The sequence below is a fragment of the Phoca vitulina genome, unplaced genomic scaffold (assembly GCF_004348235.1).
Source record: "Phoca vitulina isolate PV1807 unplaced genomic scaffold, GSC_HSeal_1.0 scaffold96, whole genome shotgun sequence".
NCBI lineage: Eukaryota > Metazoa > Chordata > Mammalia > Carnivora > Phocidae > Phoca > Phoca vitulina.
In genome coordinates, this window is record NW_022589799.1 from 2,023,353 (window position 1) to 2,050,945 (window position 27,593).

Consider the following 27,593-nt stretch of genomic DNA (forward strand, 5'->3'; position numbering starts at 1 on the left):
ACTGGGGCGCCTGGGTGGCTCAGTTGGTTAAGCATCTGCCTTTGGCTCAGGTCATGATCTCAGGATCCTGGGATGAAGTCCCACAACTGGCTCCCTGCTCAGCAGGGAGTCTGCTTCTCCCTCTGCCCCTCCACCCTGCTCATGCTCTCTCTCTCAAGTAAATAGAATCTTAAAAAAAAGAGATGTTGAGACCTTATTTTATGCCTCGGTTCCTCTGTCTTCATGCTGCCTACCGTGGAGAGGTACAGCCTCCTGAATTGGGGTTGGGGAAACAGGGCACTAAAGAGTCCAGGATGGGGGACAGGACAGCTACCCCAGGAGCTCCCCTACCAGTGAGAGGCCAGGGCTGCCCCCTTTCTGTTTCCCCAGCACCCCGGGACAAAAGAGACGGAGACAGAGTCAAACTCGCTTTTATCCCCTGCTCAGGAGTCAGAGATGAAGATGAAGACACATACCCGAGAGCTTCAAGTTTATTCTTTATACTTTCACTCTCCTCACATCCAAACAGCTACAGCTTCCCCCAGATCAAATGTCTTTCCAGGAGAGCAAACTCATGCCTCCACATGAATTCTGAAGGGTCTGGGGGACTCCAGACTCTGGCAGTTAGGTCAAGGTCTCCCACGTGAAGGGAGGCTGGTGGCTCCTGCCACATCTGTACACAAAAGCTCAGAACACTTCCTCAGCATCTGGGACCCTGGTGTTCTGGAGCTCCAGCAGCCGTTGCACAGCCTCAGTCAAGTCCCGCTCCCCAAGTCGGCGGTTATCTCGAGTCCGAATGTTCACTGTTCTCTTACTCTGCTCTTTCTGGCCAACCACTGCAGGAAGAGAGGAGGTTTGGGACTGTTAGGGCACATTTATCCACATGGGATATGCAAAAATTCAAGAGATCTATGTCTTTAGGAAGGGTGAGAGCACAGCCCAGATACAGTTCAGGAAAAGGGTATATTTAGCTGCCTCTTGCTCTCCAGTTCCCTGATCATCCTGATGAGATAAGGAAATGTTCCAGACATGCTCTCTATGCCTTATCACTTCCAGTCAGGAGCCTAAGGGTCGGCGATAGTAGGGTCACCCAGAGAGAGACAAACAGACTAAGAAGCAGACCCAGAGAGAAACTGTGTGTGTGTGTGGACATCAGAGAGAGGGGAGGGTGGCAAGAATACAAGACCCATGGGGCAACTTACTCTAAATGCCAATGGGCGAGTGGGTGTATAAAACGAGAGAACTGAGTAATCTGACAAGAGGAGTTTCTGCTCCTTGTCTTCAAGACAGAGCTCTGAGTGGAGAAATGAAAAAAGGAACAAGGTGGCCTGACTCTTCTTAAGGTCTTTCTGATCATCCCTTAGGGCTGACTCCATCTGGGTCCAGAATAAACAAAGCTAACTAATTAGCACCTTATTAATCCTTCCTGTCCCTTTCTCTCTAAAGCTCATTTGGTTAATTAACCTAATAGACACCAAGAGCTTGGATGAGGGTCAGAAGAAAACTGTTTTCCTGAAGCCATAAAACTCCTAATAGAAAACACAGGTGGTATTATCTTGGAGATTGGCTTTAGCAACTTTATTCTGGATATGTCTTCTCAGGCAAGGGAAACAAAAGCAAAAAAAAATTACTGGGACCACATCAAACTAAAAAGCTTTTGCATAGCGAAGGAAACTATCAACACAATGAAAAGGCAACCTACTGAATGGAAGAAGATATTCATAAGTGATATATCTGGTAAGGTGTTAATATCCAAAACATATAAAGAACTCATACAACTCAACACCAAAAAAAACCACAAAAAACAAACAAAAAAAAACAAACCCACCAAAAAAACAAATAGTCATATCTGAAAGTAGGCAAAGGGCCTAAACAGACATTTTTCCAAAGATGACATACAGATGGCCACCAGGCACATAAAAAGATGCTTAACAACACTAATTGTCAGGGAAATGCAAATCAAAACCACAATGAGATTATCATCTCACAACAGTCAGAATGGCTAGTATCAAGACAAGAAATAACAAGGATTGGCAAGGGGAGAAAAAGGGACCCTGTTCACTGTTGGTGGGAATGCAAGCTGGTACAGCCACTGTAGAAAACAGTATGAAGGTTCCTCAAAAAATTAAAAATAGAAATACCATATGATCTAGTAATTCCACTGCATGGTATTTACCCTCCACCCTCCACCCCCCACCCCCGGCCAAAAGAAAACACTAATTCAAAAAAAATATATGCACCCCTATGTTTACTGTAACATTATCAACAATAGCCAATATATGGAAGCAACACAAGTGTCCATCAAGAGATACACAGATAAAGATGTGGGGGGTACAAACACACACACACACAACGGAATATTACTCAACCAAAAAAAGAGTTGAGATTTTGTTATGTGTAACAACATAGATGGACCCAGCGGATACTGTGCTAAGTGAAGTCAGTCAGAGAAAGACAAATACCATATGATTTCACTTTTTTTTTTTTTTAAAGTTTTACACCCAACATGGGGCTTGAACTCACAACCCTGAGATCGATGAGTCACATGTTCTACCAACTGAACCAGCCAGGTGCCCCATATGATTTCCCTTATATGTGGAATCTAAAAAACAAATGAGGGTGCCCCGGTGACTCAGTCCGTTAAGTGTCTGCCTTCAGCTCAGGTCATGATTCCAGGGTCCTGGGACTGAGTCCCACGTCGGGCTCCCTGCTCAGTGGGGAGCCTGCTTCGCCCTCTACCCTTCCCCCCTGCTTGTGCTCTCTCTCTCAAATAAATAAAATCTTAAAAACAAAAAACAAAAAACAAAAAACAAATGAACAGACAGACACACACACACCAGAAACAAGCTCATAAACACAGAGAACAAAAAAAGTGGTGGTTGCCAAAGGGGAGCAGGGTGGGGACATGGGCAGAATAGGTGAAGGGGATTAGAGGTACAAATGTCCATTTATAAAATAAGTAAGTCACAGGGATGAAAAATACAGCATAAAGAATATAGTCAATAATATTGTAATAACATTGTATGGTGACAGATGGTAGCTACATTTATTGTGATGAGCACCAAGTAATGTATAGAAGTGTCGTCACTATGCTGTATACCTGAAATTAATGTAACATTGTGTGTCAACTATACATCAATTAAAAATTTTTTTAATTTAATTTAAAAAATAAAGAAATTAATGTTAAAGTTACTATGTATATAATTAGGAATAAATGGCAAAACATATAAAAATTATAAGGATAAAATGTGAGTCTAAAAAGAAATGCTATTTTTGCATCAAAATACTTTGAGCCTTGGGCAATATCCCCAGAGCCAATGTGGTTCACACTCTCCCACCTCAGTCTCAAGGGGCACTTTAGTGGAGATGTCTGAAAATACGGGCCCAGCAGGTAAAATTCAAACACTGGCTGGCTACACACAAACCCCTAGTCTTGAAGGTGCTCACTTTCTACCATATGTTGTAATAACCTAAATCTCATCAAATGTTTTCTCAAGTGTCTGTGATTTTGTACTTTTTTTGTTCTGTTGAGAATATTATTTTGTACTAGATGTTGGTAAAAAAAAGTGCTTTTCGTGCCTGGGACGTAATTCTCTATGACTCAGCACAAATGCAAAGAATAAATTAGTAGTACAAAAAAAGAAAAAAAAAGGAAACTCTTCTGAGGTTGAGAACTGCTTGTCAGGGGGTGAAGGAACCTAGGGCCCAAATGGCTCAGGTGTCCTGAATCCAGATCAGGTAATGAACCCCAATTAACCCAAATACGCAGATAAGCAAATTTAATAGGAAAAAAGAGCACAGGAAGTCGGTGGAGAGTGCAGGGCTCTGAGGGCCTGCGCTGCTGGTCACTCACCGAACTGAAAGTTGTAGTGGGAGAGCTGAGCCCGGCGGACCCTCCGGCTGAGGGTCAGGCCTGAGTCAGCATCCAGGTCACAGACCAGCCCTGCAGCCTGCAGCCTCTGCTGTACCTGGGGCAGAGGGGCAGAGGTTTGATGCCAGGAACTGAAGGCTAAGAAGCTAGAATAGTCTGATACCAATCTTCCCCATGCCCTGGATCTGTTCCCCCATCCTCTGCCTCAAGGCTCTCTGTTTCTCATTGACAACCCTTCCTTGTTCATCTCTGCACTGAGGCCCCTCCCCAGCCCCCCATAGTTTCTGTCTGCTTCCTACTGGAGCCAAGCCAGCCACCAATTCCCCGACTCTGCCTGCTCTAGCCCCAGTGCTACTCAACCAGCTACTTGACTCTGGTACCATCCATATCTTTACTTCTCTCTAGAAAGGAAACATGAAACCAACACTTACCCAGGCCCCTTTTCTGCCAAGTGCTCTGTTGTCTGCATTTAACATTTGTTAATTTGTTTAATTTTCACGCATCTCCACAGGCAAGGAATTCAGTCTCATTTCTCAGATGTGGAATCTCCAGCATAAAGGCCGGCATCCATTTGAGCCCAGTCTTGTGTTTCCAAGTGCTATTTCCCTTCCACTATGCTGTGTGACCCCTTCCCACCCACTGCTCAGCCCTGGACTCCAGGTAGTCCTGCTTCAGCCCCTGTGCACACTGCCCAGCTTCTCCTCACCTCCCTGGCATATTCCTCTTGCTCAGTTTGCACAGGGATGACCACCACCTGGAACGGGGACAGCCACAATGGCCTGGTGGAGAGAGAAGAGGAAGGCAAACAAATACTCTGGCTCTGACCATAGTGTGGCTGCAGAGAGTTGATTTGAGAGGAAAATAGAAGAGGGAATCTGAGGAGACCAGGATCTGGAGCATGCACTATCTGGTCTGAGGACCAGAACAGAAATCTGGGGCCAGAGGTCTCACCATTTTCCTCCACAGCTTTCCGCCAGCACTCCCAACATCCTTTCCACAGAACCTAGCACTGCTCGGTGAATGAGGACTGGACGCTCCAGGACTCCCGCCTGCCTTGGAGGGAAAGAGGGGGATGGATGGAATAGAGGAAGTGTCACAAAATGCACACCCAAGATCACCTTCTGGTTTTCCAGAAATATTTAGCTCCAGCAAAGGGTAGAGGATTAGGGTTTCATTTTTAGGGACAAAGATAGAGGGGAAGTTGCTCTCCACCTATTCTGCTGGCAGCCAAGGGAAAAGGGGATGGGGCAAGGTTCTGTACCCCTTGTACTGGAGGTCAAATCTCAGGGGCAGTTGGAAGTCAAGCTGGATTGTCCCGCACTGATGGGGCCGACTCAGGGCATCATGGAGGTGCACATCAATCTGGAGGAGACAGATAGGAGGGCATAAGAACAACCAGAAGCAGTAGCCTCTACTGAACATACCACCCACCTTCTACCCACCCACATCCCAGGCTGTTTTGAGAGACGTGTCCTAGCTGTAACATACTCTACTTCACTCACTGGGCATTCCAGCAGTGGCTCTTTCTGCTCAGTAGTGGTATAACTTTAAGAGACATCAACACTGACATGAATGACTCACCCACACCCTGGCCTCTGAATCCCTTGAGCTCGTCAGCTCAGAGATCTTCACATGTACTCATGCATGGCTATAGCCTTCATCTTGTCATTGCCCAGAACGGCTGCACCTCTGGAACAGTGCATCACAACACCCTGCTCTGATTACGGTCTCTTGGTCTTCTGGCTCTGACAATTATTCCTACTAATGGCTTTTCAATTTCTAGGTTCCTTCCCATTCACAGCCCCTACCACCTTTCCTTCTTTCCCCATGCAGCTGGAACCACTCTCCCTGGTTCCCTTCCACCATTGTTCTCCTGTCACATGCCCATGGCAAAACCCCAACCTGGTGGCACTCTGGCCTCCCACCTCCTTGGCCCTGCAACAGAACTGCCCAGAGCTGCCCACCATGTCCCATACCACACAGATGCATAAATGTCGGGACTGATGCCACCAAGCAGGTCCCTGTTTTGAACTTTAACTGCGCCCTTGCTACTGTCAGCAATCCTTTGCTGCCCTAGTCAGTTTTGTGTCCTGTTCTCAAGGATTTTCAAGCTTTCTCCTCTTCCTATCTTCACTGCTCTCACTGACAACTCTCCTCTGCCCTACTCCCATCTCACAGGGAAATCAGATAATGATATCACAAGATGGAAAAATGTCTCAACTTCCTGTCACCACATCTACAGACTTCCTTGCATGTACCCCTAATCTTTCTTCCTGCCTCCAGAACGATGGCAAAGGTAGTCTCTTGTGGGCTCTCAATCCTACCCCTCAAAACTCCCCAAGAAATTCCCTCCACTGAAACCGTTCTACAACTTCAGCTTCTCCCTGACCCAAATAGGCTCTCCTTCATCAGAGCATTTAAACATTCTCAAATTTCTCCCTTCATCAAAATCTCTCGACTACCCAGCCCCCTTACCCCAGCCTCCACTTTACCAAAAATGTTCCTTCAATATCTTTTTTTTTTTTTTAAGATTTTATTTATTTGACAGAGCAAGCGAAAGAGCACAAGCAGGGGGAACAGCAGAGGGAGAAGCGGGCTCCCCACCGAGCAGGGAGCCCAATGTGGGGTTCGATCCCAGTACCCTGGGATCATGACCTGAGCCAAAGGCAGAAGCTTAACCGACTGAGCCACCCAGGTGCCCTGGTCCTTCAATATCTAACAGCCTTGGGGCGCCTGGGTGGCTCAGTCGTTAAGCGTCTGCCTTCGGCTCAGGTCATGATCCTTGTGTCCCAGGATCGAGTCCTGCATCAGGCTCCCTGCTATGCGGAAGGCCTGCTTCTCCCTCTCCCACTCCCCCTGCTTGTGTTTCCTCTCTCGCTGTGTCTGTCAAATAAATAAATAAAATCTTAAAAAAAAAAAAAAATCTAACAGCCTTTTCATTGAGCCCAGCAGACACTTGCCAGTCCTTTTTTTCCCAACTTCTTCCATTTTTTCCAACTTGCCCTGCAAGTTTTTACCCTGCCCTCAGCCTCTGCCTGTACTGTTCCCACCCAGAACTCCTCTGTACTTGGCCAACAATGACCTTTCAGGTTAGAAAGAGAATCCTGCAAGAAGCCTTTCCCGACCCTCCTGAGTGACATGCTCCCTTGGTATCTACAGTGCGGATTCCGTGGCTCCAAAATGCCTATTTAGCTCCCACACCCTACACAACACCACAAGCTTCATGGGGGCAGGAAATGTACTGCTCTTTATATCCTACACAAGTTTAAAAATATTCCTTTGTGTCTATTAAATATCTAATAAAACAAAACAAAAAATGAATAAATAAAACTCTTAGCAAGGTCCCCAACTTACCTTAGGTCCATAGAACGCACCATCTCCAGGGTTGAGGTCCCAGGGTTTTCCAAATTCTTCCAGGGCCCGCTGAAGGACCTTTAAGAGGGGATGAGACAAGACAGGAATGTGTCATCTTAGACTTTATGAGCAACAGATCCCTCCAGTCCCCAACAAATGACCTGCTTAGCATATGCCTCTAAGGAGGACCCTGATTCCCATCTCCCCTCCCCCATCAGAGAGTGGTTTATCTGCCTCTTCACCTACTTACCTGTTCAGCTTGGTCCCAAAGGCAAGGCTCTCCCAGGAAGCCAGACGGTCGGGTGGATAGTGCCAGGCGGAACGAGAAGCCAAGGATGGCATAGACAGAATGGAGGAAATCAAGACAGCCTCGGATCTCTGCTTCAAGCTGGAGGCAGAAAATAGAGTGGGTGAGCTGTATGCCACCTAGAGCTCTGGAGTGATGGGAGTTTGGGGGAAACACAAGGCAGAAACATAGAGGACAGTTAAGGCTATCATGTAACTGAGTTGTAGTATATGAAGAGGGAGACTGGAAATTGGGAACATTGGCAGTTCATATGGAGAATGGAAAGTGGTTTAGAAATGCTTTGCCGGGGCAACCTGTTGGGACCCCCTCATTCTTGAGAACTTTTTTTTAAAAAAGATTTTAGTTATTTATTTAACAGAGAGAGACACAGCAAGAGAGGGAACACAAGCAGGGGGAGTGCGAGAGGAAGAAGCTGGCTTCCCACAGAGCATGGAGCCCAATGTGGGGCTTGATCCCAGGACCCTGGGATCATGGCCTGAGCCGAAGGCAGATGCTTAATGACTGAGCCACCCAGGTGCCCCCCAGAGCTTTTTCTGTATCTTCACTTAATAAACTTCTATCGCTTTACTCACACACACACACACAAAAAGAACGAAAAAGAAATGCTTTGGTGGAGTTGGGGAAGGGCCACCTGGTCCGGTGCACAGAAGATGTGTGCGTCATCCTGCTGGAAACACCGCAGCCGGGTCAGTCCCCCCAGACTGCCAGAGGCCTCGGCCCGGTGCAGGGCCCCGAAGTCTGCCAGTCGCAGGGGCAGCTCTCGCCAGGATCTGGGCCGGTGAGCGAACATCAGGCTGAGGATGGGGTACGGAAAGGTCAGGGCCACAGGGAAAAGTAGCCCCCGCAGACTGCTCCTCCAGCCAATGTGCTTGCTTATTTTCTCTGTGCCATCAGCTAGCACCCTGTCCAGCCTTAGCCTGCCCTCCCACTGAGTCCTGTCCATCCCACTCAGCACAACTGGAGCCCCGCCTGACTGAAAGTACATTTGTTAGGAACAGCAGCAGCATGTACTGCGCCCCTATTCTGTGTTCTGAGATGAAAGAGGAACTTTGGGCAGCAACTCCAAACCCTTGATGTTACACAAGGAGACTAAGGCTTAGAGAGGTAGATGGTTTCCCCAAATTCACATGGTTAGCTGGAGGGCAGATTCAAGACTCAAATCAGGTGTCCCAGTGCTCTGCCAAGGTGCTTTCTATTACTTCATACTGGGCAACCCGGTTGCCCAACCCCAGCCCTGAGAGGACCCAGGACTCCGGGCTCCTAGCTCACCAGTGCGCAGGGCAGTTCATGGGCTTGAGGGCAAGTGTATCTGTGGGATGGCTGGTAGAGTGGTCACTCGGGGAGCTGGTGGGGCCGTCAGAGCCCGGGGGCTGTAGGGCAAACATGTCTTCCTGATAATGTTCCCAGTGTCCTGACAGCTCCCAGAGTTTCGTAGAAAACAGCGTGGGGCTCTTCACTTCTGAGAAACCACGGCGGGTGTACTCGGCCTGAAGAGGAGGGTACCGACATGGAATGTCAGAAGGACTGGGGGAGAGGCGGCAGGGTGGCAGGCATGCGATTCTCCCGAGACCTCAGGTCATGCTGATGTCAGCCACAATCCGTTAAGTACCATGTTCTCTCTCTAGACCCTGACCCTGTGAACCACACATTCCTAGGACCTTGTTAAAGGTCACCAGCACTTCACATTGTTTATGTTTAATCCCCCTCTTTTAACACTTGGCATCTTCTGGGCCCTGATTTCCTCCCTGGTCTTCCTTCCTCTCGATTTGGGTCCCCCTTACCCTGATAAAAGCCACCAGTGCGTTATACACCCTTGTCCCTCGAGGCAGGAAGAAGCAGCTCCCAGGGCTCAGTTCATGGAAGAAGAAGAGCTCCTGTGCCTGTGCAGGAAAAGCAGCATCACTCAAGGGACAAACTGGGGACTCTGGGACCCAGAAGAAACAACTGATGGAGCAGCTCAATCTCTTGGATTCATAATCTGCTCCCAACTTCACCATCAGGTTCCTTCACACCCATTCCCCTTCTCCCAATCTCTGTACCTTCCCAATGCGCCGGTGGTCCCGTAACTCCGCTTCCTCCTTCCACTCTTCCCAGGCCCTCAGCTCCTTTGCTGTGGGGAAGGAGATCCCTGACACTCGCTGCAGTGTCTCTGAGGCACCCGAGGACCTCCACAGGGATGAGGAGTTCTATGGGAGGACACAGGAAGCCAGAGAGAAGATGGGGGGACTGCAGGTACCTAAGCTCTCCTTCGATGATGCTTATCTGATACTGAGCTTAAGCCCCATAGTGTCCCGTCTCATGCTCATCCTGTCTCCCACTGCCTCCACCAGCGAGATTCCACTATCCGCCCAGACCCCCTGCCACGTTTATAGCTTCAGAGACGCCTGGACTCCTAATCCCGACTTGTGTCCTACTCAAGCCTAACTATCCTGCCACCTCTTTTTCTACCCATTCTCCCATAGGCACCCTTGTAATTAGGGCCTCCCCCCGCTCCCCCCACACACTTCTAATCAATGACGGCTCACCGGAGTAACCTTAAGCTCTGGTCAAATGTCAGTCTACCCATCTACTTATCAATCTCCCACACTATGTCCTACTCCCGGCCACATGAAATTCAAATGCCTCTGCTTGCTCTTCTCTTGAACGATTTAACAAGAAATAGCCTATGTTTTATAGCACTTTTAGCTTTTCCTCAAACACTTTCTCCTGTGTTAGCTGACTTTGTCTCTGTGATGGGGATTTATTGGCAGGACAGGAATTAACAACAACCTTATTTTATAGATGGGGAAAATGGGTAAGGAGATTTACCCAAGGCCACATACTTCACTGGTGGCAGAGCTAGGACTAAACACAAATGGCTGGGTTTTCAGTCCAGCGCTTCTGGCTGTGTATACCTGCCTCTCCCCTTGCTCCCTGCTCCCATTCCACCTAATAAATAACTCACCTGGCCCAGGAACAGTATTTTCATAAAAGGCACGCCCTTGACTTATCATATTCTCCCTGTACCTGTCAAATGGTGTTCTATACACCCTCTCTCCACAGAAGCCTCCCCCATGTGACCCTGTCCAACCTGTTTACACGCTCCCTCTCCATCTCCCTAACACTGAAGTTCAACTACAGAATGTGAATTGGCTTCTGGACCCTGGCAGGGTGTCCAGCATCTGCCATCAGACTGGGAGTTTGCAGAAGGGAGGAACTAAAAATCTTTCTCCTGGATTCCCCGCTCAGCTATCAGAGGAGAGAAAGGGCTGAGAGATCATCTTCCCATTCCCCTGCTCATCGCAGTGAACACAGGAGTCTCAACCTAACCTTGCCCTTACAACTGACCGTTAGCAGCTTCAGTCCTCCAATCTGTCCAGTATGCCGAAGGTGGGGGCCCCGGCAAAGATCAACCAGCATGCCACACCTGGGAGAAAGAAGAGGCCACTTAGTGGTTTCCAAATCTTTGAGCTTCTAGTGTTCTCCCTCTCATGGCCTTCAGCAGACAGAAAAAAAATGAAGAACTGTTCTACAGAGAGAGCAAGAGCAATGGGAGATAAAATTATTTCCTCTTCCTCTTCCTTTTCTGGAGCAACAGATTACCTTCTACCTTCTTTCCCTCATCCCATTTCTGGCCTTCTTTGGTGCATCCCACCTCTCCCTCTTTCCCTCCATTTTGACAGCTCTCACCCATAGACTGTTGCTGTTGGACCTGTCACTTTCTCCTCAATCAGGCGAAGCTTAAAGGGGTTATCCTGGAAGGAGAGTGAGGATAAGCTTTTATTCCTATATAGATGTCCTGGGAGAGAGCTACCCCTTCCCTCATGCTTCTGGGTCTTCCTCCTAAATGTGTGCACCTCCACCCCACCTTGAATAGCTGGCGAAGCTGATCCTGAGACACCTCTAACCTCCGGAAGGGTTGAGCAGCAGCTGCAAGTTCCTGGCAAATCCGCTCCAAAGCAGGCAGCTCTGAGCCCCGGACTGTCCTGGAAAGATGAGAGTTGGTTGGCTTGCATCTGCTGAGAAGCATGACCTGGGTGCCAAACCTGTTGGCTAAGGGGTGAAATCCTGCTCTCCAGAGACATCTAGAATTACTGGCAAAGACAGACAAACTGAGAGAAAACATAATTAGGAAATCAGGTATAAATTTTCCAGCAGGAGCAAAAGCTCTATGTATGAAATTAAAAGTTGGATTCAGGCAACATGGATGGACAAAATTAGGGCACTAGTAATGAAGGATGAAGTAAAAAGTTAATTCACAAAGACTAGAGAAGTTTCAAGCCGAATTAGAAAAAGGAAAGACATGGACTAGTGGAGAAAATGGCACCGATATCACAGTTGAGGCCTGGAGAGGCCCTTCCCTAAACTTTCTCCTCCAAATTGAACATGCCTGATGCCCCAGAAAAAGGGGGCAGAAACCACCCTAGTGAAAGGGTACACACTCAGTTATAAAACGAATTAGGTTTGATGAGCTGATGTATAGCATGGTGACTACAGTTGATAATTCCATATTGTATATATTGAAATTTGTAAGAGCAAACCTTAAGGGTTCACATACACACAAAACGAAGAAGTGAGGTGATGAATGTGTTAATGAACTCAATTGTGGGGATCCTTTCACAATGTATACAAACACCAAATTACCAGGTTGTACGCTTTTTTTTTTTTAATTTTTTTATTGTTATGTTAATCCCCATACATTACATCATTAGTTTTAGATATAGAGCTTTTTTTTTTTTTTTAAAGTTTATTTATTTACGTCATTTCTACACCCAGCATGGGGCTTGAACTCACGACCCTAAGATGAAGAGTCGCGTGCTTTTCTGACTGAGCCAGCCAGGCCCCCCTCACATTGTACACTTTAGTATATGTGCTGCTGAAGCGAGCATTGTACACTTTAAATATGTTACTTTGTCAGTTATACTCCAAAAAATTGAAAAATGAAATAAAATATGGTGAAATATATAAAAAGGAAAGCACCCCGGAATCATTCCCTTTCCTTGCACTACTCACCGCTCCTTTCCCAGGAAGAAATCATGGTAGAAGCCACATTCTGTACTTGGACCTCGGCAGAGGACGGCACCAAGAAGCTGTTCAGCTGCTGCCCCCAGGACATGGGTGCTGGAGTGCCAGAACACCTGGGTTCACAAGAAAGGAGTTCATAACCTTCTCCTTTAACCCCTCACTCTCCGATCCTCTCCTCAGAGAAGCTGGTGTGAAACCAGTTTGGCTCTTTTACAAATAACTACCACAAAATGGGGAACCTCACCTTGGGGGTGAACATTAAATAGTAAAAGAAAAAAACAAAAACTGAATAGAAAAGAAAACAAAAGGCTAGTACAAGCAATGCACGGATGAGAGTAGCCCCCAGCCCTGCTCCTCAGTGCTTCCCAGTCCTAGAGCATAGAAGCAGGAGCTCAGTCTTCTTTTGTTACTCTTATAACATCCCCTTTTAGGGCTTCAGAGTAAACTACCTACTTAAGATGGTAGTTCCTAAGGGCTCTGTTTGGTCTTTTGGTTCTATTTTCTTCTATCCCAGGAATCTAGTTTGATGTAACCCCTCCTCTAGGATTTAGTCACCATTTATACGTAGGTGACAAAATTCCATTTTTCTGGATCCTAATAGATGAGGTCCGTATTACCTAAGCTGATATGAAGAAGACAAAGTGGGAAGGAGGCCAGTTGTGTGCTCAGCTGTGGAAGTCAAGTTAGAATTAAAAAATATAGGGGCACCTGGGTGGCTCAGCTGGTTAAGCATCTGCCTTCGGCTCAGGTCATGATCCTGGGGTCCTAGGATCGAGCCCCATGTCTGGTTCCCAGCTCAGCGGGGAGCCTGCTTCTCTCTCTCTCCCCCTGCTCGTGCTCTCTCTCGCTATATCTCTCTCTCAAATAAATAATCTTTTAAAAAAAGAATTAAAAAATATATGCTACAGATGACTTATAATGTCTGCAGAGTTGAGGGACTGAACTGGCATATTACCTTTCTTTCATTTTTTTTTTTTTTTAAGATTTATTATTTATTTGTCAGAGAGCGAGAGAGAGCGAGCACAAGCAAGGGGAGCAGCAGAGGCAGAGGGAGAAGCAGGTTCCCCAGTGAGCAAGGAGCCCGACGCAGGACTCAATCCCAGGACCCTGGGATCATGACCTGAGCCGAAGGCAGACGCTTAACTGACTGAGCCACCCAGGCATCCCTGAACTGGCATATTATTTTTCTATTTTCAGCTTATGATCTCTTTTTACTAGCACCAATGATGTCTACTTAATAGACCTAGGCTGAAAACTTTCATCATAAGTTTCTAGCTTAGCCAGGGCTAGTTAAGACCAGCAGTCTGTGGTATGTCTCTCTCCCAATTGCAAATGGAGAAACTGAGGCAAAAGAAATACTAGAAATATGCCCACTTAAATATCTCTTAGTTTAGGAGCGCCTCGGTGGTGCACTTGGTTAAGAGTCCGATTCTTGGTTTTGGCTCAGGTTGTAACCCAGGGTCCTGAGGTGGAGCCCTGTGTTGGGCTCTGCACTCTGCACAGAGACTGCTGGGTTTCTCTCTCTCATTCTGCCCCTCCACAGCACCCCCTACACTCTCTCTCTCTCTCAAATAAATAAATAAATCTTAAAATATATATATATATATGCACGCCTGGGTGGATCAGTCGGTTGAGTGTCTTGCCTTTGGCTCAGATCATGATCCCAGGATCGAGCTCAGCGGGGAGCCTGCTTCTCCCTCTACCCCGCCCCCTCCTCTCTCTCGCTCACTCTTTCAAATAAATAAAACTCTTTTTAAAAATTAAAAAAAATATATATACATATATATCCCTTAGTTTAGTTCCCACGGTATTCCTGAAAAGGAAGAAACTTACTGCTTTGCCCTCTGCAGAACTGAATGTCAGAAACCTGAGGTCAGAATCTGTCTCCAAGGGCCGCTCCAGATCATAAAGTTCTCCATTCACCTGAGCAGCCACTGCAGTATCTGCCACTGTTGAACTTGGCGAGGGGAGTGGTGAGGATAAAGAAAAAGACATGGTTACAATCCACAGGGGAAGAGAGGGACTAATCTCTCAACAACTCCAAACTTGAAAATGGGGAAAGGTGTCACCAGAGCAATAAAACCTATCATTTCTTTTCCTGATGGATAATAAATGAAGGGTAGACACTCTGAAACCAATGCAGATAAAAATGAATCCTCAGGAAAAGGCAGTCTTGATAGGGAAGGAATAGAAGCAAGCAGAATTTTCATTCCCTGCTCAAGTCCTGCGAAGTACAGAGGAAGAAGGATAATCCTGGCAGGTATAAAATGGGTCTGGTACCTGATCTGCTGGGCTAGTTGGTAAGGGGTTGTGTTCCATGCCACAGCATCCACTTTCTGGCCTCCAGGGAGTGATATCTTAATAGTCCGGTGTTCCTTCTGTGCCATGCTTGCTAACCTCTTTACTTGAGCAGTCCACAGCTCCTCAAAAAGGCCAAGCCGCTCTGCCAACCAGTGTGGAGGGGTCGGCACAGCTGCCTGGAGGGAAAGAGGTTAGAAGGAAACACGGGTCCCATCATTCCTTTCTGGGATTGGGCCTGGTGGGAGGTGAGAATACTGAAGTGATCTTGGTCCTAACCCTAGTCTGTAAGAAGACTGGGTGATACTGGGCTGGAGTCCTATGCTGCCCAGTCTGTTGACCCTAGGAAAAAGATGGCTGCAACGAAGGGCTTAGGGTAGCCGGGTCCAGGGACTCACGGCAGCTACGGTATGGGCTGTCAGGCTCCGTTGAGAGCCTACACCTTGGACCTCAGCTGGACTGGGTCCGACACGGTTCCTAAATTTTGGGTACCTCACGCACCGTGTGTAGCCCGCAGGCTTGCAAGCCTGGGAGCCGGAGCTGCCGCCACCTCTGATAAAACCCCATGTTCCTTCAGACGCGTGCCTACATCCTTAAACAAATTACCGTTGTTTCTCCTTCACCGGATTCCTCATTGGCTTCCGGCCCAACAACTCCCATGCCTACTGGTTCCTATAGCTGCCACTCTAGCCTGGGACCACCTCCAGGAACTCCGGAGAGGTACGCCCCACACAGCACGAGCAGCGGTGTGGGTGGTTCCGGGTGAGCGGAAGACCTAAACTGTTACACACACCCGCAATCCCGAAACCTGAAGTTTCAGCCCAAAGTAGCAATAACCTATCTTGCAGCTTTGAGGACTGGGGCAGGAAAACTCTTGAGAAATGAGAGTGGGAGAAAAACGGACAGGAAATAGTCATTTCCTTTTAACCATAGGTTTTCTTTTACATAGTCTTTACCGGCAGGTAGGAAACAGGTAAGAGCATAGTCTTTGGAAACAGCGTAAATCCTGGATCTATCTCCCATTCACTGTGTAATTTTAGGTAGATTACTTAATTTCTTCTAAGCTTCAGTTTCCTCATCTATAAAATGGGAATAATACTAGCAACACTCCCAATTGTTGAAGTTAATTTCATGTAAATCGTGCGTGGTACACGGTAATGGGCTACAATAGCGACAAGCTGTTAGAATAAATGAATTTAACAGCGTTGGGGCGGGAGCAAAGAATCTGCAGAGGGCACTTCATGGAATCTCTTCATAGTCCTAGTGCTTAAGAGAGACCTTAGAGGGGCGCCTGGGTGGCTCAGTCGTTAGGCGTCTGCCTTCGACTCAGGTCATGATCCCGGGGTCCTGGGATCCAGCCCCGCATCGGGCTCCCTGCTCGGCGGGAGGCCTGCTTCTCCCTCTCCCACTCCCCCTGCTTGTGTTCCCTCTCTCGCTGTGTCTCTGTCAAATAAATAAATAAAATCTTTAAAAAAGAGAGAGAGAGACCTTAGAGACCTCTTAATCTTACACATGGAAGAATTTAAGGTCGAAGATAAGTGACTTAAGGTAAAACAGTAAGTGCTGATGCTAGATTTTGAATCCAAGCCTTACACTCTCCTATCACACCATGCTTTCTCTAGCAATAGAGTTTACTTCCAATATACTCCCCCATCACTTCAGAAAGAGGTGCCTGACCCTAGAATCTTAGCTGTGTGCTTCCTACACAAGACCTTGCCTCTCATTCCCATCCTAGCTCTCCACTTCCTTAGCTCTTCTCTTCCCACTCCCTGCATTATCTAGGACAGAGGACTAGGTATGTTTGATTTATTTTACACAGTAAAAATTGAAACACGGTCACATTTGTGGTAAAGTATGAGTAGAAATGGACTTGGGGGCAGCTGTAAGGTTCTCAGTAACTCCCCTTCGTCCCCTCACCTGGGGGTGGGGATGGTAAGAGATGGTTCTCAAGTTTCCAATGGTAGTGGAATCAAGGATTGTGGAGGAAGCGCTGTCAGAGAAAGCTGTTTAATCTAGGCTTCCAGAGGCCCGAGGTTCTTTCTGGGGCAGGCAGCAATTGACTTGAATCACAGGCACCACTCCGGATCTTGGTTCCATCTCCTGACACCCTGAAATACAAAAAAATAGACAAGACTGTGGAAAAGGAAAATTACTTGTGTGTGGGAGGGGTGGTCTGGAGGGTTGGAAAAAGGCAGACAGGATTTAAAAATGACATTCAGAAATTGTGACAACAGGCAAAACTTTTCCCATGGCTTTGCACCAAAAGGGATGGGAAGTTTATATTACAGGTAACAAAATGATAGGTTCTCAATAATCATTGAATTAAGAATGTATCAATCACTGTATTGACTTAAAACTCCAAAGGATAGTAGAGGGTTGGTAGAATAAACAGGCTACACTGTTATGGCAGCTCCCTGCACTCATCCCTCAAACATGTACTGACTTACTTTGTGCAATGCACTGGACTGAGGGCTCATGGGATGCCCATCAATCAATGACTACATCATCACCTATGTAACTTGTGTTGCAGTGGAGGAAGGAAGGAGTGTCAGGAGTTATTCCATTCTTCTTGTTGGAAACAAGCCAGCCAGCAAGCAAAGAAGAGCAAGCCAGCTAGGGCCGATTCATTTATCACCAGTTCTACAATTTCTGATTTGTGACTACCATGTCTCAGCCTCAGGGAATTTTAACCCATTAGTCTGTCTGGGAATCATCTATCCCTAAAACTGCTCTTACCTTCCACCGAGAATATCACCAAACACCTACTATGTGCCAAATGCTACGCCCTATCTTATTTAATTCCAAGAACAACCCTCACAAGTAATAGCTCTTCTTATGCTCCCTTTAAAACATAGAAAACGATCCTCAGAGAAGTCAAGCCCTAGCCCATCTGAATCCAAAGCCTGTGTTATGCCATGCTGCCTTTCAGCAACCAGAATAGCCCTAATGCATCATGTTTGGTAGCAGAGCTCCCTTTTTCTCTGCAGGGTACATCACTTGTAGGGCCAAAGAGGCCTTTAATATAGAGTGAAAAGAGGGGTCTAATAAAAAGCCAAGAAAAGAAGTATCTTATCAGATTTTCTTTAACCAAAGTTAAGGAAAAATAAGTGTTTAGGAAATCATGCCAGCAGATTTCAGAGAAGTCCAGAGAAAAGGCAATCCTCAGTTAAGGGTATGCTATTGGTCACACTTTGGGAAATTCTCAGCTTTACTCTACCTTTAGAATAAACATCACAAGTTAGCTAAAGCTTCGGTTGAACAGGTATTATTTTTATATTCCTAAACTGTATGTAAGAATGCTCTCCATTGAAGGTAAAGTACATTTCCACTTGTCATCAGGATCAACATATACCCAAAATCTATCTTAGCTCTTCACAAAATTTCCCTGCACCTAAGAAGTAAAGATGCCAGAGGTAAAAAAGAGAAATTTAAGAGGGTAAAATATATAAAGAAAGGTTTCTGTCATTGTCACCAAATGCTTTTGAAGCCCAGAGAACTGGCCAAGTGGCTAAAAGTACAGTAGGTGTGGGGAGGTTAGATTTATTTAAAAACAAAACGAAACAAACAGAACCCCCCACAACTTAGTGATGAAGATGTAGGATGGGGCCAAGCTTTTAACTTTGCTTTAAGAGGCCAAAAAACTTTGTCTAGCCACATTTGATTAAAAAAAAAAAAAAAAAGAGGGAGAAGCTTCCTACCAGGGCATGGGGATGAGTTGAACTCTGTTTTGAAAACAAAGCCTTCGGCTTACCTAGAATCTCTACTATGACTTCCTTTCTCCAAGACAACTCTTGAGTCTGTAGAAGAGAAACAAAGCCATCTCCATCCTCTCCGCCCCCCCACCCCCCTTAAATGACCCTGATTTGTCAGGTGAGGCCAAACACAGGAGCCAGTGCTGGGATGTGTCAGCTTAGGTTGATGTTGAAGTAAAAAACAAAGGCAAGAGCAAAGTACTGTGAAAGAAAGTCCTAGATACATCTCTAGAAGGCAATGTACAACTAAGGTCCACTACCCAATAATCAAGATTTCAAATTAATCCTTTACTAAGCTCTATTGCCCTTGGCAATGATTGGCTATCTAGAAGATACAGGATGTGAACTGTTGTTTCACCTAAGTGTAAAGGATTCCTAGCCAAGGAACTGGACGCTGTGTATCTCCTTTCTTTCTACCCATTCCAACTGAAATATGGCAAGGAAAATGCAAAAAGTTTCAAGTTCTCTTAGCTCCTCTTTCCCACAAATTATGCAGCAAAGGATTTGAGTAATTCGCAAAAAGAGAGGGGACAGAACGGGGATGAGGAAGGAAGTAAAGTTGCTGGAACATCTAATTTGCTATGAACCCAACAGACTCAGGGCAGACTGGTTTACCCAGCACCCTTTTGAATCAAACAAAACCCTGCAGCCCATACTTGTTTTCTCTGTTGGTACTGGTCACTAGCCCCTCCACCCACATCTGTATTTTCAACTTTTGACTCTTGTGTAACAAAGGGAGAGAAAACAACAACAAAATAAAATCATAGTGCCATGAGGTAACTGCAATATCAAATAGATATCAGCCTTCTTATGCCCTTTCCCCCAGACTTGTAACTAAGCATAAAATGTCCCCCCCCACCCCCGCCCGGCCCAGTTAGTCAGAATTTTGATTCTTAGTTTTACATTGCACTTGCTCCTTTCCTTTAAAGCATGTGTGCTTCTCCTTACTTCTACAAGGGGGAAGGGAGAACAGGATGTTTACTTAAGAGCTGCTATCTCACTTGCGGGCTAATCTCTTGTGGCTTTGTCTATGCAGCCTCAATGAGTTATTACTCAGCAATTGTGAACAGCAGCTGACCGGACTTGTCTATACAGTTACTCATAAACAAGTATGAGAAACGCCCCAATACCCCAAAACCCATTTGGATGGTGTTTGTGTTACTGTCTACATACACAAGGGGGTAACTCATCCCTCTTATACAAGATTGGCTTAAATATAAACAATTCCAGGGGATGAAGTTACGCATTTTCAACATGCCCAGAAAGACGAATGTGGAAGTCTAAAAGCTGTTGCTTCCTTGGAGATGGAGAAAGAAATCAGTTGGGCAAGTCAAAGTTCCAAGAGGGGACAGGGAAAAAGGTGAGCCAGATTCCATAAGCAGCCAGTACAATTGTACACCCTGCATACTGGGTGTGTTCCTAGGCTGCTATTTCTGAAGTGTCCGGTGACACATCCATGTAGCTTCATGTAATGAAGGCTGCTATTTACAGCCTTCTTCCCTGCCAGTGACCCAGGCGGGGCCAGGATGCAGTGACTCTCTTTACCCCTTAAAGCTAACATTCCATTTATTAAGCTTCACTGGAGTATGAAAAAGGGATGGGGCAAGACAGGGGGGTTAAGTGTGGCTTATGTATGATAAGATTGCCAACATGCAGCAAGAAGGGTAGATGCGGGTAAAGAATTGATCAGAAGGAACCCTACCAACACTGCCTCCCCCAACTCTATGCTTGCTTTAAATCTATTTTTTGGGGGGGGGGGCAGAAAATCTTAAGCAGGCTCCACACCCAGCGTGGACCCCGATGTGGGGCTCAACCTCACAACCCTGAGATCATGACTTGAGCCAAAATCAAGAGTTGGACACTTAATCGAGTCACCTAGGCGCCCCCTCTATGCTTGCTTTAAAAATGCTTCTTCACTTAAAAATTGTACAACTTTTTGAAGACATACACAAATAATTATCCATACAATATATCCCACTTCATTACCAACCACTCCTTGAACATCTTGACTTCACCCCACCCATCATCCCTTTTCAAAATTGAATTACACAAAGGATCAAAGAGAAAACCCACAAGGTCATGGGGATCTGAGAGGCTCAGATTGCCTTCAGTGACACTGAATGCTTAAGTCAAAGGGGACACCTGGGTAAGATCAGTGTGAGAGGGGGAAAGTCAACCACACAACAAAGGAAACCATACTTTATTAAACTGGAAAACAAAAACATACTATTGGGAACAAAGATAAAAAAAAAAAGGAAAGGTTGGAAGAGAGGCAAGTGTAAGTGGTCACAAGGAAGGGACAAGACGGGTGGTCTGTGATATCGGTGTGCCTCAGAGATGTGCAGGAGCATACACAGTCCCCTCGATCCCCCTCGCACTTAGACCAAAAGCCAATACAATCAGATCTTCAGAGATATATCCAGGCTTCCTTTCTGCATCCTGTCGTTGGGTTTCACCTTCAGCCCTGGACAGTCACGTAGAAGGGTCTTTGCTGGAGAAAATTTAGATTTTCCAACCATAGGCCTGCTCCATAAAGCAGCAGTTTCAGGTCCTGGAGACGTTCCCTCCTAGTTGCGCTCACCACAGAAGTCAGGAGCCTTTGGTCAAAGCCCCAAATCTCAAAGAAAAATGTCAAACCTTCAGAACTAGTTATTTTATTAAATGATATTAATACACATTTCAAAAGGATTTCATTGTTGTTGCCTCTAAAGCATGTACTTGTTGTTTTCCACACCGAACACGTGAGAATATCATCCAACATATCTAATTTTAATCTTAACAGGCACCCCCGCCCATTAAAAAAAAGGGGTGGGGGAGGAAAAAAGGGGAAAAGCAGTAATTTACAGCGGCTTCAAAACAATTAACAGCTGAAGCTTAATTCTGCATGAACCGGTAACTTCAGGATAGTGAATATTCTGCAATTAGGAAGTCTAGCATATTCACATTATCTAGATAGGTTAGCTGTACCATGTATATCACAAACATTGTATTCCTGGGATCGGAAAGGATAAAAGTCCTACTCTCTGATCATTTTACCTTCCCTGGCATCAACCCAAAATCTATTTATGCTCATCTTTTGGGAGGGCAGAGGGGAGCGGGGAGAGGGCTCTCATCTAAGCTGACTGAAGAGTAAACTCTTATACAATACTTAAGGACTTGATTTCTGATACTATCACTGAATTAAGTGGTACCAGTGTATTCATGACCCCCCCCAATTCTCTGTCTGTGATTTTACAGTGAGCACCAAGGACCTTAGTAACAACTTCGCATATTCTGCTTTCATATAAATCATGTCCTTGCCAAGACACACTATATTATGCTTTCTTAAAAAAAAAATTTGTTTATTATATTTTTAAACTCAGGTTGAAATACAAAAGTCAGAGCATGGGCACGGAGTTTTAAATCACAGACACAGAAAGGATAAAACCCCCTTGTTTCATGTTATGAATACCAGAATTGTCTTTTTTGTTTCACTATATCACATATATACATTGTTGTCTTCGTTTACTGCTGTAGACAGATTTCCTTAAAGTTAACAGCTGACAGTCACATACAAATCCTCACTTCCATCCCGAAACAAACTCAATGAGGATTTTGTAGTTTAAAAAGCAAAACACCCTGCAAAAAACCCACAACCCTTTAAAGTCCATCTTTTAAACTGTACAACAAGGTCTTCTTTTCATGTATTAGTCATCATGCTTTTGAGGACAATTACCCTGCCCCAACATTCAGGAAGCCACTTCCCTGACATCCCCACATTTTCTGATAAAATCAAACGGTCAGAGAGCCTTTTCAAGTAAACACTACTTTTAGCTTAAACAAGAGCAGCAGAAAGAATTCACATTCTTTTATTCTAGAATGAAAAACATCCCACTTAATTTCTGCAAAAAAAGTTTCAATTTTGAATCAATTAGAACTCTCCCTCACCCTCCCCCCCCCACCCCTACCCTTACTCTCGATCACACTTTCCCCTAAACAAATGTCTCAGGACTCAAGGTAACTATATTGTTTCTTTGCTTTGCTACACTATATACCCCATCCCACACACAAGGTCATGGTATCATGCATTTTTGTGGGGAGAGCTACAGGGCAGAGAGGCTGGAGAGGGTCAAAGAAAGAACAGTTGACTTAAGACCAGAAATGCATCAGGAAGTTGAAGGACTTGCAGCCTCCTAACCACAGAACACCTGGTGAGCCCAAATAAATAACATGGAATAAATTACACAAAAACTCCCAAACCATGACGCACAACTGGTTTAAGCTGCTCTTTATCTGAAAAGCACGTTTATTCTGACACAAAGAATCATCTTCTGTCACTACGTTGTCCACTCTCCCCCATCTTTAATATTTCACAAGAGGAATCCAAAATAATCCCCGTACTTCCTACAGTTAGTTCTATGCTCACTTGGAAGAAAATATGAAACTTGCTAGGATTCCCTAAAAAACAAAAAACAAAAAAACAAAAAACCAACCCACAACACATATTTTTTTACTTATCTAGCTGGAGATTACCAGTGTGTATATCTTGGGGTAAGACACTAAATAACACAAAATAATAGTAAAGCAATCTTTGCTTTTCAGTATTCCCAGATACAAAGTTATAAACACTCAAAGCATACTGATTGTCTTTTTTCCCAGTACTAGTTGTAGAAATACAAAGAAGCCTTTCTTTCAGTTTGGGGAGAAGGAAAGCACACCCTTCTGGTGTAAAATGACTAAGGGCAGAAATCTTTATTTCCTACTGGGAGTGGAAGGTGAGGATAAGGCTTGAGACTTGAAATGTGCTGGCTGTAGAATGGGGTAAATCTGGGTTTCTCAGGTCCTCCTGGTTCTCTGTAAAGATATGTATAGTGATATCCACTTGTCATTAAGACACACCTAAAGAGGTGTAAAGCATTGAAAGATACTATTGAACCTCTCCTTTGAAATACCAAGAACAGGGCTAAATACAGGACTAGGGCAAGGAGGAAAGAAAGATACAGGCCAATAGCTCCCTTTCCCTAGTAGTTAACCCTTGCTAAAAACCACCAACAATTATCACTTACATTAGGGAGGCACCATGGTAAAAATGTCTACCTTTTACATTAAAAAATACAGGGATAATATTTTAGTTGCGTCTTTGTATCAACTGTCACCTGTAATGACTTTCTTTCCAGCCAAAGCAGAAGTGAAAACTGAGGGAGAAAAAGTCAAGCAAGAAAGACAGACATGAAGCAAGAGCTTGGTGCAAGACGTATCAAACTACCTCAAAAAGTCTCCCATTCTCGTTTATGAGGGATGGGCAGGTCACACTGCACCACTTACCGGTTCCTTTCTCTACTCTGTATTGGAGTTATACCTTATTTTAACCTGGAGATTATATCCAGTCCCCGCTCTTTCATTCCAAGGATAAAGAGGAGTAATTTTTACTAGGATAGAATGAGATCTGTATCTCCCTCAAAGTTAATGATGGATAGTCCTTTAGAAGAGGCTGCTTTTTTTTTTTTAATTAAGATTTTAAGAGAAAGGTAAAGAACCCAACTTCAATATGTCTTTAAAAACAAAACAAACAAACTTGACAGGTCCATGGTCTCCCACCTATCTTCCCTTGCAACATCTTTTGGCTTGTCAGCAGCGCACAGAGCACACAGGAAAGGGAGCCACGCTGGTCACAGCAGTTACTTAATGGAAGAGAGAAGGGGACAGGAGTCCTTCCATTGACTACGTGATAAGCCAAACCCAAAATAACATCCCAACATTGCACATGTTATTCTCTGTACTGATGGAAGTTTTATTTCAAATGTAATAATACTCTTCAATAAATGGGGTAAAATAAGATTTGTTTTCCTCCCCACCCCTCAAACCCCCAGCCAAGTGAAGTGGCTTTGGTTGTGTTTCTTTGCCCCCCCCCCACTCCCCTTAAAATACAAGTAGCTTGGGGGAAGGTCGGTAAGTGCAGTGGGAAGGAGGACTGGATGGAATAGTGAAATGGAAGAATGTATGACTTTTTAATTTGGAAGGGAGGCCCTTTGTCATTAAAAAAAAAAAATCAAAGGAAGGAAAACAAATAAAAACAACAATAAACCAAACTCCTACGTCCAATGCTCTCTAGACTGTTCAAAATGCTTTTCCCTTGGTTTCCATCAGTACCTGGGAGGGAAGAATGGGCGTTTTGGTGCAAAGAACGGAGGGCCCCTAGCAAAAGGTGGCCTGGGTCTCTTTAGACTGTGGAACGGGTCTCTGCTGAGAAAAGGTTCCCTAGGCCGAAAGTCTGGCCGGGGATTCCGCAAAATCATACCACTCCGGCTGATGGCGTCTCTGTGTGAGGGACCCAAGTGGGGGCCACTGCTGCTGTTGCTGCCTCCCCCACCTCCTCCTCCATGGGCTGGGCCCAGGTGCTCCAGAGAATGGGAGGGTAGGCTGAGGCTCTCTCGTACACGGCTAAGGCCAGGGCCGTTGAGGTCCCGTTGGGTGGGGCCCCCATGGTCCCTGGGTCCTGGGAGCACCCCAAAATGCTCAGCCAGGGTCCCTTGAAGGAGGGAACTATGGTCCTTGGGAAATACTGCCACAGCTCCCGCCACTCCGTGCTCTGCCAGTGGTGGGGCTGGGAAGGGTACAACCCCAGAGTGGTCAACAGGGGGTGGAGGAGGAGGTGGAGCAGAAAAGGGAACACCACTCCCACCACTGCTGCTATGTTCCCCAGGGGGTGGAGGAGGGGGTGGGGTGGGGAAAGGAACTCCGCTGTGCTCTCCAGGAGGAGGGGGTGGGGCGGCATGGGCCAGGGCCGCCTCCTTTGTGAAGGGGTTCGAAAGATCCACAGAGGGTAGATGAGTGGGTGCATCTCGAGAGAAGATACCACCATGATCCTTAGGAGGGGCAGGTGGGGCAGATGATGGCCCCACTGGCTCTCTCTGGAAGGGTGTCCCATGTTCCAAGGGGGACGGGGGGAGATGATGCTCAAATGTTGAGTTGAAACTGTTGGAACGGAAGCTGCCGACACTTTCCTGAAATTGGGGTGCCCGTTCCTTGTATGGTGCCGCTTTAAAGCCAGTGAGGCCTCCGCTGCCCCCACCCCCAAGGGATGCCAACTCAGAGGCACTTGAGGGGCCATTGTCAAAGGAGCTGCCTGAGGTGCTCAGATCAAACCAACCCACCCTTGAAGCCTCACGCCCGTGTCCTCTATTTCCCTTCCCAGGAACTCGGACGGACTCTACGGTCTGTATCGGCTCCCCTGACATCCTCCTATTGGATGCATTATGATAACCCAAGGTTTCTATAGGGGCCCCCTTCTCTTCGGTGCTATCAGGCAAGTCTAAGCAGGAGGAGGAGACTCGGGTTTCTATGCGGTAGTGCTCTTCTTGTTGCTGCTGCTCAGTGGCTGTCAAGCTGGGCTGGGCGAGGTTTGAGAGACTGACACCATCACTCGAAGTGCCCTTGCTGGGTGCCTGGCCAAAATGCTTATCGTCTGAGGGCTTTCGGGAGGCGTTTTTAAGCATATTCTTAAACTCAATCGTCGACGTGGTGGAAATGGTGGGGGCCAGGACTTTCTCCACGCCTGGTGTGGGTGGGTGGCCCGTGGGAGCGGCAAGGGTATTCTGCGGAGAGAAAAGGGAACGATGTGGGACTGGGTGAGGAGGGTCTGGGTACTGCTTCTGTGGCAAACCGAGATGCCCAGTGGTAGACTGAGACAAGCTACTGTGGTTGGAGTCAGGGGTGAAAAATGAATCATTCTTACTCGGTGATGGTGACCGGTCAGACCCCGGTTCACTCCCTCTTATGCTGAAGGCACCAAATAGCCCAGGGGAAGAGGACAGACGGTCACAATTCTCACTAGAGTCCAGGAGGGCCCTTACAGATGGAGGGAAGGCAGACTTTACCCCAAATTCTTGGGCCCTGTGGCTATAACTGGAGAGGATTGGCTGGTATTCGGTGGTATCAGAAAGCTTGCTTGACTTCAGGATAGACTTGGCTGGCTTCTTCTCTAGGTTCATCATGGCAGAGGGTGGAGGCCCTGAATACTCAAAATCTCGGTAATCCTCATCTTCCTGGAAAGAAGTATCTGGATAGAACTTTTCCTGCGAAGAGTCCATCAGGGAAGATGGTCTCTCCATTCCATCAGAAGGCTGCTTATAGGGTGATTCACTGCCCAGGCCAAAAGGTCGATATGTAGGTACAGAATTGGAGAGTTCCCGGGGGTAGCTTTCCTCTCTCCCAGGGGGTGGTGATCTTGTACTGCTGGGTGTTGAGGAACCAGGGCTAATGATCTTAGAAAGCAGGGACATCGTGTCTACACTGCTGGATGTGGGCTTGTCCATCATCTCATCCTGGGTGGGCGTCCCACTCCTTTCGTCCCGCACAGGGGTTCCGTCAATGTTGTCGATTGACGTGCTAGTAGGGCCACGCTGGAAGTCTGAGGGGTGGCTTTCTGTTGGGGCACTGGACCCCAAGCTGCTCAGGATTGGGATGTTTAAGTTTAAGCCACTGAAACCAGGATTACCTTTTAAGAAGTTGTGGATCTTCATTTCCAGGCTTGGAGAGGTGGACTCAGACTCCAGCTTTGGCTTGGCGATCTCTGAAGATTGGCACATGGCAACTTCAGTAGGTGGGGCAGCAGGGTTAGTAGTGTGGGTTCCTGTAAACCCAACAGAGTTGGATGGTAGCTTAAAAGTAGTGCTTGGGAGCCCTGGGCTTTGCCCAATTGAGGCCTTGCTGGCTGATGTTGAAGAGACTTCAGAAGTTGATGAATTAGGAGAATAATTGAAGCTTTTGGGAATAAAGGATTGGGTATTGGAGGGCAGATTTCTTCCTTTTATGCTAGAGACTGTGGTGTTGGCAGGGGAAGCTGAAGTGCTCTGGGATGCAGCTTCACTGGCTGGGACTGGGTTCCCGGTAACACTTTGAAGTAAAGATGACAGGCCTGTAGAAACACAGATTAGAGGAATTAAAAAGAACAACTGCCTACCTTACAAGAAAAACAACGTAGGCTAATCGGATATTCTCATTCATTCCAGTGGGAACCAGATAGACATTAAAATATGAGGCCAAAGGG

General features: G+C 46.2%; 2 protein-coding genes across 6 annotated transcripts in view; both read right to left on the reverse strand.

Moving 5' to 3' along the window:
• Positions 1-298: 298 nt before the first annotated feature.
• TARS2 (threonyl-tRNA synthetase 2, mitochondrial) lies at positions 299-15,849 on the reverse strand. Of its 3 annotated transcripts, none has more exons than XR_004298472.1 (18): positions 15,315-15,849; positions 14,796-14,992; positions 14,349-14,472; positions 12,504-12,628; positions 11,359-11,476; positions 11,181-11,245; positions 10,839-10,917; positions 9,551-9,697; positions 9,293-9,391; positions 8,781-8,998; positions 8,143-8,305; positions 7,455-7,592; positions 7,205-7,282; positions 5,112-5,212; positions 4,802-4,899; positions 4,557-4,629; positions 3,833-3,947; positions 299-815 (listed from the first exon to the last, which is right to left on the reverse strand). XR_004298472.1 is itself a non-coding variant. In XM_032397090.1 (18 exons), exons 1-18 carry the CDS (start codon positions 15,378-15,380, stop codon positions 667-669), a joined length of 2,157 nt encoding a protein of 718 aa, XP_032252981.1. In that variant the 5' UTR covers positions 15,381-15,588; the 3' UTR covers positions 453-666. The 3 variants fall into 3 exon arrangements, 1 of the variants encoding a protein (XP_032252981.1); XM_032397090.1 differs by having other exon boundaries at positions 453-815; positions 4,802-4,903; positions 15,315-15,588; XR_004298471.1 differs by lacking the exon at positions 299-815 and having other exon boundaries at positions 3,864-3,947; positions 4,282-4,629; positions 4,802-4,903; positions 15,315-15,561.
• Positions 15,850-20,512: 4,663 nt separating this feature from the next.
• The window catches only part of RPRD2 (regulation of nuclear pre-mRNA domain containing 2), a 97,289-nt gene continuing 90,208 nt past the window's right edge, over positions 20,513-27,593 (reverse strand). For 2 of the 3 annotated variants that reach the window (XM_032397015.1, XM_032397014.1), the window contains one exon: positions 20,513-27,461. In XM_032397015.1, coding sequence (XP_032252906.1) covers positions 24,688-27,461 — 2,774 coding nt within the window. In that variant the 3' untranslated portion in view covers positions 20,513-24,687. The remainder of the gene's footprint in view (positions 27,462-27,593) is intronic. The other variant, XM_032397016.1, reaches the window with a different exon arrangement.

What these genes read in the sequence shown, in the direction of transcription:
- TARS2 (XM_032397090.1), bottom strand. Translation starts at nt 15,380, where the DNA reads ATGGGGTTTTATCAGAGGTGGCGGCAGCTCCGGCTCCCAGGCTTGCAA. An exon ending in GAAAGCTGTGGAGGAAAATG is followed by an intron (nt 4,630 to 4,801) that starts GTGAGACCTCTG and finishes TCTCTCCACCAG; the next exon opens with GCCATTGTGGCTGTCCCCGT. An exon ending in CCACTACAACTTTCAGTTCG is followed by an intron (nt 816 to 3,832) that starts GTGAGTGACCAG and finishes CTCTTCCTGCAG; the next exon opens with TGGTTGGCCAGAAAGAGCAG.